We start from the raw sequence: 14,136 nt of genomic DNA, 5'->3' as shown, positions 1-14,136 counted from the left end.
GGAGGAGGAGGAGGAGGAGGAGGAGGAGGAGGAGGAGGGGAAATGAAGAGAGTGGGGGAGGGGATGGGGGAGGGGCATAGAGGTGGAGAGAGGGCGAGGAGGTCTTATAAATACTCAAGACATTCGCCGGTTTAGCTCAGTCATTGAGGAAGAGCGAACCAGTGCTTCGAGGCAGCTTGCGAGTTTTAACAAAAAAAGAGCGTTTCTATTTTACTATTGTAAGCGACCAAGCAGCAAAACAGGTACAGTTGTGTCAGTGTTTTTCTTTTTTTTTAATCGTGAATGAATGGCATTGTTTTTTTGTTTTGTTTTTCTTATTCTTCTTATTATTATTATTTGTATTGTACAGTGTTTACATTACCCGTGTTATAGTGCTTTCAGTGGAGAACATCAGTCATGGTATTGTTAAAAAGGATCGTAATTGTATGAAATCACTCATGACAATTTTCGAGAGGAAAATAATTTTTCGTTCGTATAACAAGTGAATCAAACAGAATCATTGATCGTGTCAGGAACCGAAAACAGATGAATAGTAATGAATGGCAGTGATGATTATATTGACAAAAGCTGATAATGATGATGGTGGTGGTAACGGTGACAATAATGATGATAATAATAATAATAATAATGGAATTAATGATGATAATGACAATGATAGTAATGATAATAATCATGATAACAGTCATAACAATAATGATGACAACAACATTAGTAATAATGATATTGGTTTCAATAATAATAACAGTGATAATATGAGTAAAAATGATAATGTTATTGATGATAATAATGATGATTGTAATGATAACGATTATAACAGTAGCAACAACAACAATATTGATAACAATGATAATTATAATATTCCTAATGATATGATTGATAATAATGATAGAAATGATAGTAATGATAATAATGATAGTAATGATAATAATGATAGAAATTATAGTAATTATAATAATGATAACAGAAAAGATGAATAACAATAAAGATAATGCTAAGGATAATGTTCATTATGATAAACCATGATAATAAGACAAAAGTAAGGATAACAATAAAGGTAACAATACCTCTAATAGAACTAACAACAATAATTATCAAATACTCTTAATGATAATAGTATTTAATATAATCATCACTATCAGCATTACCAAAATCAACACAACTACACAAATTATGCCGCAAAATCAAAGCAAAATCAAAGGAGCATCAACATCATCATCAAAAAAAAAAAAAAAAAAAAAAAAAAAAGGAGTTATTGCAATTCGAATAGATTTACCTTTGGAAAGAATGCTAGTCGGGAAACCTCCTCTTCGACACAAACAAACACCGGTTAGTGATGAGGCCCATTTTTGTGGTCGTATCTCGCCATCCTGAAGGTCGTTTTCGTGTGGTCGTCTTGTGGTAGGGCGATCGTGGTGTTATTTTGGGAGTTCAGTGTCTCTTGATTATAGGGAGATATATGCCCAGACATGGATGCTTTCAGGTGTTCGTGGGCTAACATGGTGACACTCATACAAATGCGTGCTTGTACTGACTGATGTAGAGATGTATACATATGTGTACTTATATACTGTATATGTATAGGGAATATTATGCACACGGACGCACACGTACATGCAGACACATACGCTAACGTACACGTACATGCAGACACACATGCGCACACACACACACACACACACACACACACACACACACACTCACACACACACACTCGCCTATACAGATCTATGTCCACATTTACACACACACATTCTTACAAACTTAGGATGAACGTTCTTCAACCGTTCGTTAACCCTCCCTCCCTCCCTCCACACACCGGAAGTACCTGTCAGCCTTAAGGCATATGCCTGCTACCCCCTCCCCCTCCCCCTCCCCAATATCCCCAGACAACCCCGTGCCACAGCCGGTCGGGTGGGGAGGGGGGGAGGGGCCAGACATGACACTGGCACCTCGAGGAATTGTACGGCGGTTGCAGGAGACGGAAATATACTGCGGAAAGGGGCGGGCCAGGGAAATCCGACGGTGCAGCCCTCTGGCGGTGGGAGGGCGTGCAGGGGCCCTAGGATGGCGTGTAATGCGTTATTTCGGGAGCGACGTCGCACGGTGTGTGTGTGTGAGAGAGAGAGAGAGAGAGAGAGAGAGAGAGAGAGAGAGAGAGAGAGAGAGAGAGAGAGAGAGAGAGAGAGAGAGAGTGTGCGTATGTATGTATGCATATATGTATTTACACACACACACACACACACACACACACACACACACACACACACACATATATATATATATATATATATATATATATATATATATATATATATATATATATATATAGAGAGAGAGAGAGAGAGAGAGAGAGAGAGTCTTGTATTATCCTTAACTTTACGGCGAAAGAAAGATTGTGACGTTAATCTGTTTCTAGTTCCGAGTACACATGTTGCCGCTGCCAGATCCCCCAGTAGAGAGGGTCGGGAGGGGGAGGAGGGAGGGGAAGGGGGAGGGGAATAAACAGCTCTGGTGAATTAACTTCATAAATTAATGTTTCATCTCGACCACGACCGCCCCTTCACTTCAAGCCTCGTTAATGCAAAACACACACACACACACACACACACATGCATGCAATGGCCTCTGCTAACACTGGTCTTGGCACACGGACCTCGGTATCAATATGGCCGTGACAGTGACCGGGGAGGCAGGGACAAGAGAAGCAGCTTGACAGGGTAGGGTGTTGCATTCTTGGCACGTCTTTAAGCCTAGTGACGGCATTCGGTGGCACAGTGCCCTGCCCTTCCCCAAAGTTACGTTGATTAGATTTCTGTTTTTTTTTTTTTTTTTTTTTTTTCTTTTACTGCCGAGGGAAAACCATCAAACTCCAGCTGTCTAGTTTCTTTCGACGTGTGAGAAGTCAACGACTTTTCCCCGGTGTCTGAGCAAGAACTGGTCTGACTTTAGAGGTTGGTTGGCTAAACAATTCGAACTTTTAAATGCAGTAATCTTTTAAGCCCGCGGGCGCTTGGTGATGTTGCAACGAGATTTCGATCATTTGAATTTAACCATAGCTTGAACCCGAGAAAAATATTAAAATAATTACAAATCAGTTTCGAAATAATAAATCCAGTAATCGCTTATAGAACGATAATCAATACGAAACGATCGAATCTCAAAACAACAACAACAACACACATTAGAAGAATTTGATAAAAGGTCCAAATTTTTAAAGTTATCGAAAACAGGTAACGTTAATGTCCAGATCCACCCTTATCGCGCCTCTCACTTTAAGCCCGTGATATGAGCGGCAGAAATAACATGCTGTTGCTCCTGGCGTCACGTTCAGCTTCCCTCTCGCGGCCACACAGGTCACGCGGGGAGAGGCTCAAGGTCGAACACAGGTCAGCGCCCTCTGTGTGAAGTCTGGGCTCGGCGCTGCTTTGATTTAGAGGAGGGCGGGGGTTGCAATCACACACGTATGATTATATACTGTATAGATATAGAGAATATTGTGGTTGACATCTTTAGATATGCACACAGACGCACATGCAGACACATGCGCACACGTACACGCACATACAAACACACATGCGCACACGTACACGCACATACAAACACACATGCGCTTATGCACACGCAGACACACATATGCACACACGTACACGTACACACACACACACATGCGCACACGTACACGCACATACAAACACACATGCGCACACGTACACGCACATACAAACACACATGCGCACACGTACACGCACATACAAACACACATGCGCACACGTACACGCACATACAAACACACATGCGCACACGTACACGCACATACAAACACACATGCGCACACGTACACGCACATACAAACACACATGCGCACACGTACACGCACATACAAACACACATGCGCACACGTACACGCACATACAAACACACATGCGCACACGTACACGCACATACAAACACACATGCGCACACGTACACGCACATACAAACACACATGCGCACACGTACACGCACATACAAACACACATGCGCACACGTACACGCACATACAAACACACATGCGCACACGTACACGCACATACAAACACACATGCGCACACGTACACGCACATACAAACACACATGCGCACACGTACACGCACATACAAACACACATGCGCACACGTACACGCACATACAAACACACATGCGCACACGTACACGCACATACAAACACACATGCGCACACGTACACGCACATACAAACACACATGCGCACACGTACACGCACATACAAACACACATGCGCACACGTACACGCACATACAAACACACATGCGCACACGTACACGCACATACAAACACACATGCGCACACGTACACGCACATACAAACACACATGCGCACACGTACACGCACATACAAACACACATGCGCACACGTACACGCACATACAAACACACATGCGCACACGTACACGCACATACAAACACACATGCGCACACGTACACGCACATACAAACACACATGCGCACACGTACACGCACATACAAACACACATGCGCACACGTACACGCACATACAAACACACATGCGCACACGTACACGCACATACAAACACACATGCGCACACGTACACGCACATACAAACACACATGCGCACACGTACACGCACATACAAACACACATGCGCACACGTACACGCACATACAAACACACATGCGCACACGTACACGCACATACAAACACACATGCGCACACGTACACGCACATACAAACACACATGCGCACACGTACACGCACATACAAACACACATGCGCACACGTACACGCACATACAAACACACATGCGCACACGTACACGCACATACAAACACACATGCGCACACGTACACGCACATACAAACACACATGCGCACACGTACACGCACATACAAACACACATGCGCACACGTACACGCACATACAAACACACATGCGCACACGTACACGCACATACAAACACACATGCGCACACGTACACGCACATACAAACACACATGCGCACACGTACACGCACATACAAACACACATGCGCACACGTACACGCACATACAAACACACATGCGCACACGTACACGCACATACAAACACACATGCGCACACGTACACGCACATACAAACACACATGCGCACACGTACACGCACATACAAACACACATGCGCACACGTACACGCACATACAAACACACATGCGCACACGTACACGCACATACAAACACACATGCGCACACGTACACGCACATACAAACACACATGCGCACACGTACACGCACATACAAACACACATGCGCACACGTACACGCACATACAAACACACATGCGCACACGTACACGCACATACAAACACACATGCGCACACGTACACGCACATACAAACACACATGCGCACACGTACACGCACATACAAACACACATGCGCACACGTACACGCACATACAAACACACATGCGCACACGTACACGCACATACAAACACACATGCGCACACGTACACGCACATACAAACACACATGCGCACACGTACACGCACATACAAACACACATGCGCACACGTACACGCACATACAAACACACATGCGCACACGTACACGCACATACAAACACACATGCGCACACGTACACGCACATGCAGATACACATGCGCACACGTACACGCACATACAAACACACATGCGCACACGTACACGCACATACAAACACACATGCGCACACGTACACGCACATACAAACACACATGCGCACACGTACACGCACATACAAACACACATGCGCACACGTACACGCACATACAAACACACATGCGCACACGTACACGCACATACAAACACACATGCGCACACGTACACGCACATACAAACACACATGCGCACACGTACACGCACATACAAACACACATGCGCACACGTACACGCACATACAAACACACATGCGCACACGTACACGCACATACAAACACACATGCGCACACGTACACGCACATACAAACACACATGCGCACACGTACACGCACATACAAACACACATGCGCACACGTACACGCACATACAAACACACATGCGCACACGTACACGCACATACAAACACACATGCGCACACGTACACGCACATACAAACACACATGCGCACACGTACACGCACATACAAACACACATGCGCACACGTACACGGATGTTCATGTTAGAACGACGTCTATATGAATATTCCCAATGATATTCTTACTCTTAAGGATGTTCATGTTAAAACGACGTCCATATGAATATTCTCAATGATATTCTTCAACCGACCGACGTTACACTATATCGCCACGATCTCCCGACAGGCCACAAGCCATCGGTCCAGAAGGGAACCATGGCAGTCATCCCCGTTCAGAACGAGAAATTCACCAAGACCAAGGACGACTGGGACTGCCGCATCGACCCTGGAACCCGTGGCCGCGATCTCGTCCTCCAGGTGAGTGCTTGAAAGGCTCCTGCTTGTGCCCTTCGATGTATCCCGAGGCCGACGGGTGATTATTAAAGGGCTTCTTGGTAAGGATTCGTGGCACTAGGTACTCGAGGTACATGTATATAGCATGAAGTGAACAAGCTTTGTCAGTATCTCGTCGAAATGCTGTACAAGTCTACTACAAGTTCGATGTTTTTTTTCTTATTGGTGATGGAAGTCCCAAGAGCGGCGACTTGTTGTAAGTTACGATTTTCCTCATAATTAAACTAATGATTCGATTTTCCTCATAATTAAACTAACGATTCGTCGTCGGATTGTAGGTGTACATCCCCGCCTCCGTGATGGTGGGAATCTGGAAACTCGACGTCCGCTGTGGCCTCCAGGATGTGAGTGAAGGACGAGGTCAGAATGTTTTCGCTGACGAGACCGAATGCTACATCCTCTTCAACCCTTGGTGCAAAGGTAAGGATTATCTCGTGTACCGGAGTCCTCTTTGGGAAAAAAGAAAGGTCGTGGAATGGAAAGAAAAGGGAAAAAAAAGCTCTCTAGATTTACTTAACGGGTCCTCTCATCAAAACTCCTAGTATTGAGTTTGAAGAAAGATATAAAGTTCTCTACATCCCCATTACATTTCTTCCCAAAACTCAAATAGACTATAAAGTAAAAGAGAAAGTTCCCAACATTTCCTTCCGCGTCATCTGCATCGACATTTCCTCTCAAAAAAAGTGCTCTCCATCTCCTTCCCATTTCCTCTAATTTCGCGAAGACATTTCGATCGCTGAACCGTTTCCTCCTCGCCAGACGACAGCGTTTACCTCGACGACGAAGATAAGCGCGAGGAGTACTTGATCAACGACAAGGGCAAGGTCTACGTCGGTCCCTTCAACCGCTCGCGTGGTCGTCCTTGGGTGTACGGCCAGTTCGACGACGTGGCACTTCCGGTCGCCGTGTACATCCTGGAGCTGAGCCGCATCGCCGACAGCGAGCGCGGAAATGCCGTGCGCGTGGTCCGAGGCATCTCCGCGGGGGTGAGTTCGCCTTTTTTTTGCATTTCGAGGAACAAAATGCGTAGGTGAATTTTGTTCACTGAAATACAAAATAGGAATAGAAATACTGAAGGAGAGGATATATGCATAGTATGGATATATATAGCACTTTGCCCCTTATACCTTCACGTAAGAACACGGACGTTTAAATACTCTGAAGTTAGGCTAATAAAATGGCCATAAAACCGATCCTAAAAACACATTCCCTTTCCATCTAACAACCTTACTACAAGAACTAACTAACACCTCCCTCCCAACCTCTCCAGGTGAACGATTCTGACGAAGGAGGCATCCTGGAAGGGCGCTGGGACGGGGAGTACGGCGACGGCGTGGCTCCTTACAAGTGGACTGGCAGCGTGAGGATCTTGGAGCAATACATCAAGAATGGCTACAAGCCTGTCAAGTACGGCCAGTGCTGGGTCTTCTCTGCTCTTGTTACCACAGGTACGCGTCGCGCGCCTTCGCGTCTTGGCGCTCACTCGTTTCTATAGCAACATGTGTCTTTGAATTGCTTTGATGTAAGAATGAATGTTTATATATATGAATATATACATATATATATATATATATATATATATATATATATATATATATATATATATATATATATATATACATGTGTGTGTGTGTGTGTGTGTGTGTGTGTGTGTGTGTGTGAGAGAGAGAGAGAGAGAGAGTAAAAGTGTGTGACAGAGAAAGAGAAAGAGAGAGAGAGACCCTGACGTTTGTTTCCCTGCCCGCAGTATGCCGCGCCCTGGGCATTCCATGCCGCTCCGTGACCAACTTCGTGTCGGCGCACGACACCAACTCCTCGCTGACCATCGACAAGTTCTTCAAGAGCGACGGCGAGGAGCTGGAGGGCGGCCCCGACGGCGAGAACTGGGACTCGATCTGGAACTTCCACGTCTGGAACGACGTGTGGATGGCCCGCCCCGACCTCCCGCCCGGCTACGGCGGCTGGCAGGCGATCGACTCCACGCCGCAGGAGGAGAGCGAACGTGAGTCCCTGGGGCGCTTCGAGGGCTTGAGGGGGGGGGGGGTGGAGAGGCCGCTGGGAAGCCTTTATTTAATATTTTGATTTTTTTCTCCCTCTTTGGGTGATTTGCTCTCACTGGGGTTTAAAATGAGCGAGTTACTTTGGTAGAGTCTGTTTTTGTTTTGTTTTGTTTTTTCTTTCCGCCGAATAGGGATATTTGTTTTTTTCATGAAGGAATTACTTCTTCGGATATATAAACCGATCAACAGAGCAACCCATTGCTGACAGACTGAGATTAGTTATTACCTATATTGAATTCCCCAAAGCGCCTCTCGCTACTCTATCGTTCCCCAAGTTCCAAGAGACACCATAGTAAGACACGCCCCCCTCTTGCTTCCCTCCCAACAGACAAGATGCAGTGCGGCCCCGTGTCCCTGGAGGCTGTAAGGAGAGGAGACATTGGTCTGAGCTACGACGCGCCCTTCGTGTTCGCCGAAGTGAACGCCGACGTCATGCACTGGGCCGAGGATCCCGAGAGCGAGTGGGGATGGAGCAGGATGAAGATGAACAAGTACCACGTCGGCCGTTCGGTGCGTTCATTCACGTTTTTTACATAATTATTATTAATCGTAAGTGCTATTGTAGGCAGGTGGAAATAGATTGAACATGATTAGTTTTTATCAAAGGCACAAATAAATAGCTCGTAGGCAGCTGAAAATACCCCCAAACACAATCCGCAAATCCGTAGCATCCAAAAGCCTAGAACGTATCCATCTTTGAGCGTCTCCTCCGCGCGCTCTGACCTAACCGACCCCCCGCCCTCCTTCCCCTCCAGATCCTGACGAAGGCCTGCGGAAAGGACGACGACTTCGGCGACACCGACCGCGAGGAGCTCCTCAACAGCTACAAGAACCCGGAGAACTCGGTGGCGGAGCGACTGGCCATCCACAACGCCGTGCGGGGATGCCGTCGCGCGCAGCAGTACTACGAGTACAAGCCTGACCAGAAGGAGGACGTGTTCTTCGACCTCATTGACATCGATAAGATCACTGTCGGTCAGGAGTTCAAGGTTCTGGTGAGTTTTATTTCGCTTTTTGTTTCCAAGTTTTAGAGTTTATGGATGGTGCTTCGGAAGTAACTGAAATTACTATGTATTTCTTTAATCCGCGCTATCGATTGCTGTCATATATTTGTCCTTTTCTTCAGTCAGTTAACTTTAATGTCTAGTACGTACATCATAAACATAAATCGCAAGCCTAAATACAAACGTAAATATTGATTGTAAGGATACACATATCAGAACCTGTAAACCAACCACAACAACCTGCTCGCTCACGAACCGCTTCCCAACCCCAGGTGATGATTCGCAATGATTCCGACGAACCAAGATCCATCAACGCCTACTTGACGGCTCGCTCTGTCTACTACACCGGCGTCAACGCTTCCCTCATCAAGAAGGCGGAGGGCAAGTTCAACCTGGGACCCAAGCAACAGCAGGTCAGTCGGTGTCTCAATTATTGTCTGTCGGTATTATGTGAACTCGGTTTGATTCTTGATGGCAAATATTGCATAGGTCTTTGTGAATCGATTATCGATTATGCACTTGAAAAATGATGGGTGTATAAAAACTGTAATGTTGTAAATTTGGAACCGTAATAAACATTAAATATCATCAAGTAAATATCACAAAATCACACAAAGTTACTTCACTTTCCATCCACCTCACTTTATCAAAAATTGAAAGACGAAAAAAATCACACTCGTAATGCACATATCCACAACAGGAGGTAGCCCTGACGGTGACATACAGCGAATACTGGAAGAAGATGGTCGAGCAGTGCATGATGAAGATCTACGCCATCTGTCGCGTCCAGGAAACAGGCCAGACTTGGAGTGACGAGGACGACTTCACGGTCGAGAAGCCGAAACTTGACATCCAGGTAAGGGTGAACTGGGACACGTGTGATTGAAGTATGAAGTGGCAAGCTATATAGGAATCTGTTTGTGTTTCTTCTGATGTCGTGATATACATAAAGTTACCCTTTTTAATCCCCCTGATCCAAAAAAAATCCAGAGACAACACCTAAACATATTCTTCTAATATCATGATATACATAAAGTTACCCTTTTTAATCCCCCTGATCCAAAAAAAATCCAGAGACAACACCTAAACATACATCGAAGTGAATGCTAAAGAAATCTCTCTTGTTTACAAACACGTAAACAAACTTCCTCTTCTTCTTTTTCAAGGTGGCCTCTGAGCCGAAGGTCCGGGTCGCCTGCGAGGCTACATTCTCCTTCAAGAACCCCCTGGATATGCCCCTTACCGACTGCCATCTGAGCGTGGACGGAGCTGGTCTTATGCGCCCGAGAGCCATCGACATCAATACGTGAGTCCTCCTGGAAGTGTGTGTGTGTGTGTGTGTGTGTGTGTGTGTGTGTGCGTGTGCGTGTGCGTGTGCGTGTGTGTGTGTGAATATATATACAATATATATCAGATCTAGAAGAAAAAAAAAATCTTCAGCATTTTACGCAATCTAGCATATCCCACGCCAAACAAAACAAAACAATGACCCAACTCATCAAGCTATATATATATATCAAATCCACCCTCAATAACATAACAACCCCCCCCCCCCCATTTCTATTCCAGCGAGGTCCCACCCCACGGAGAGTTCACATACACTTTGCGGTTCCTGCCACGCATCCACGGCGAGCGGAAGATCATCGCTTCGTTCACAGCCAAGGAGATCTTCGACATCAACGGAACGAAGACTGTCACTGTCCAGAAGCGAGACTAGACTGACAGACAGACAGATTGACAGACAGATAGACAGACAGACAGCTGGATACTTGAACGGAAGCGCTGATGTTCGAGGGAGGAAATATGCAGCTCTTTTTGTACGTTAAGAATATCAGAATCTATATTTCAGAAGAAGAAGAAGAAAAAAAAGTCAGTCACATTCCAAATTGATTAGAGTAATGGAACGAAATAAATATATTGACATTGTTTATTAGTGAAGAGGCAGCTAAAAGCGAAATCAGCATCTTAGTACATAAAAAAATATATATGTAAACTTTTAGACTGAAGTCTGACTTATTTTTAAACAAAAAAAACAAAAAAAAGTAATGTAAAAATATATTTTACAGTCGCTCAAACCAGAAATCATACTAAAATTTGAAACATCTTGTATTTTGCTTGAAACATTTTGAATTTTGTAAATTCATGAACCTAAGTTCGTAAACTTCTCTATAATGATCTAGACAGAGACATAAAGGAACAAATTAAGAAAAAAATACATATTTAGAAGGGAGTTTGTTTACAGTGTTTGTTATAATTTCAGTTTTTATGAAAATGAATCACTGAGGAGCAAAGTAATGATTGAATTCAGAATAAATCTCTGTGAATCGATTACCTTTTATGCACTAGAGACAAAGTGGGTAAAAAAAAAACTGTGTTGTGTTAAGGTTATACATTTATACATTTACATATACATTTATGATCAAAGTAACGATATACAAGAACCAACTACTAACATACAAGTTCAGCATCATTTCGATTATCATTACTTAATCACTTCCTTTCACTATTAAAAAGGAAAGAGATAAACAAAATAGGAGAAAAAAAAACATTACGACACCCTTTAGCCTAAGTAAAAACACTTCTTCATGAAACGACATTCAATGTGCCTTAGTGTAGTGCCTGCAAAACTAGAGTTAAGGTTTGAAGACCCGTCAGAAAGTCAGGTAAATGTTGCCAAATGTATCGTGATTACTTTGAGTGATTACTTTGAGTGATTACTTTGAGTGATTACTTTGAGATGGTTGTTTTGTACGGTGCTTTTGTGAATGGACGTCAGATCCACTTTTTACATGCAAATCTCTTTTAACTGATTGCTGATGTAGTGAGAAATGTTTTTTTTTTTTTTTGACAAATTTTTAGATATATATGTTTTCTATATACCAAATTTATAGATATCATCTACTGTGTTTAAGCATCTATGATTAAAGATTTTCATGTTTCCATGTTCTGGTTTCATTTTCCAATCTTAGGCAAAAGAGAGAGAGAGAGAGAGAGAGAGAGAGAGAGAGAGAGAGAGAGAGAGAGAGAGAGAGAGAGAGAGAGAGAGAGAGAGAGAGAGAGAGAGAGAGAGAGAGAGAAGGAAAAGCCAAAGCAATAATCCGCATTCTACACATATACATAAATATATTGATTGTGCAAACATATTTATAAAACATGAACACTGCACGTAAATAAAAAATGAAAGCGTGTACTTCGAACTACCCAATGAGTGTGACCTCATACTGGTATACCAGACGTGATTCATAACATTTATACCGCAAAAGGAGATATTACCATGTACTAATATGCAATTTAATAACTACCTGTACATGGCGAAGTTGTAGTTAACAACAAAAAACAGTCTGAAATAACGATTCTGCACAGCATTACGATAACGGTTAGAATAGATATATCTAGGACACATACTGCTCTGCAAAGGACTTCTCAGACCATCCCTCAAGTCCTATAATACTTTGCCGCAAGCATAAACGGAAGAAGTTTAAACTGAAAAAGGAATAACATGTGTACGATGAACGGTTACTTAAGAAATATAGTTCAAAACTGGCAGCAGAAAGATTGTAACACGACACTCGAATTCGTGGCCAAGGAGTTTCCAGTAGATAGATTCCTGAAGCGCATCGGATACACTGACCAATGCCGTTATACTCGTGTTCCAAAAGTGGAGTTTTCTTACCTCTTGTATTCCGTCTAATGGCCAGGAGAGAATTCGGTTCGTTTTTTTTCTAAAATACTAACGATGCATATACTCACCAGGACAATAAAAGTAATGTGATTACAAATACGAATTGACATGTGATTCGACACCTCCCTCTATACCATGTTGTTTGTTCCGAATATAAACTTTCCAGTTTTATTGACCTGGGTTTTATTAAGGAAGATCCACTTTCGCACTCAAAACGCGATAACATGTCAAAAAAAAAAAAAAAAAAAAAAACAGTCCAAAGAAAATGGCCGGTTAGGTTTATTAAACAGCCAAGCTGACTACCTGATATAACTTGTGAGATTTGTACAATCTTATGAAGTATTTGGCACTGAAAATGTCAACTTGTGGGAAATTTCCATTGTTCTTCTCTTCGGGTTCCACTGAATATCGTTGTGATAATAAGCAAGTTAGCTTTGTGAAAGAACAATAGGATATTATCATTCCTGTCACACGCTAACACTTATGTAGCACTGTCTAAGACATCTCGCCACAAAATTTTGCGGCAGTTATAGAAATAAAAGATTAGTCATTCCGTTAGTACCTGATTTCTTATAAAAGCCTTTAGTCTATGGATTGTACATCTTGCACTAGACAGGTTACAGCTACAATATGATATGTGACTTGCAGCAGATCATTCATCACCATCTCTAGCACGAAGCATTCTTGCAATATTTAGTCTGAGACTAGCAAAGAAGAAAAAGAAGAAAATAATCACACACACACACAAACACATACACACAGAGACACACATATACACGCATAGACACACACACACACACACACACACACACACACACACGCACGCACGCACAGACACACACACACACACACACACACACACACACACACACACACACACACACACACACACA

At 43.6% G+C, this 14,136-nt stretch overlaps 1 protein-coding gene across 1 annotated transcript; it reads left to right on the top strand.

Moving 5' to 3' along the window:
- Positions 1-6,248: 6,248 nt before the first annotated feature.
- LOC122258538 (hemocyte protein-glutamine gamma-glutamyltransferase) lies at positions 6,249-12,503 on the top strand. Its single transcript, XM_086532211.1, has 11 exons — positions 6,249-6,461; positions 6,776-6,917; positions 7,257-7,483; positions 7,768-7,945; positions 8,245-8,499; positions 8,886-9,067; positions 9,313-9,552; positions 9,834-9,974; positions 10,262-10,417; positions 10,728-10,867; positions 11,131-12,503. Exons 1-11 carry the CDS (start codon positions 6,264-6,266, stop codon positions 11,276-11,278), a joined length of 2,007 nt encoding a protein of 668 aa, XP_086388337.1. The 5' UTR covers positions 6,249-6,263; the 3' UTR covers positions 11,279-12,503.
- Positions 12,504-14,136: the final 1,633 nt, after the last annotated feature.

The sequence above is a fragment of the Penaeus japonicus genome, unplaced genomic scaffold (assembly GCF_977035675.1).
Source record: "Penaeus japonicus unplaced genomic scaffold, GWHDUDI00000001_assembly GWHDUDI00000037, whole genome shotgun sequence".
NCBI lineage: Eukaryota > Metazoa > Arthropoda > Malacostraca > Decapoda > Penaeidae > Penaeus > Penaeus japonicus.
This window is presented reverse-complemented; position numbering and strand designations above follow the sequence as displayed.

Bases quoted from the DNA above. Each gene is read 5' to 3' on its own strand.
- LOC122258538 (XM_086532211.1), top strand. From the start codon at position 6,264: ATGAATATTCTCAATGATATTCTTCAACCGACCGACGTTACACTATAT. The intron at 9,068-9,312 runs GTGCGTTCATTC...CTTCCCCTCCAG, and splicing joins AGTACCACGTCGGCCGTTCG to ATCCTGACGAAGGCCTGCGG. The intron at 9,553-9,833 runs GTGAGTTTTATT...TCCCAACCCCAG, and splicing joins GTCAGGAGTTCAAGGTTCTG to GTGATGATTCGCAATGATTC.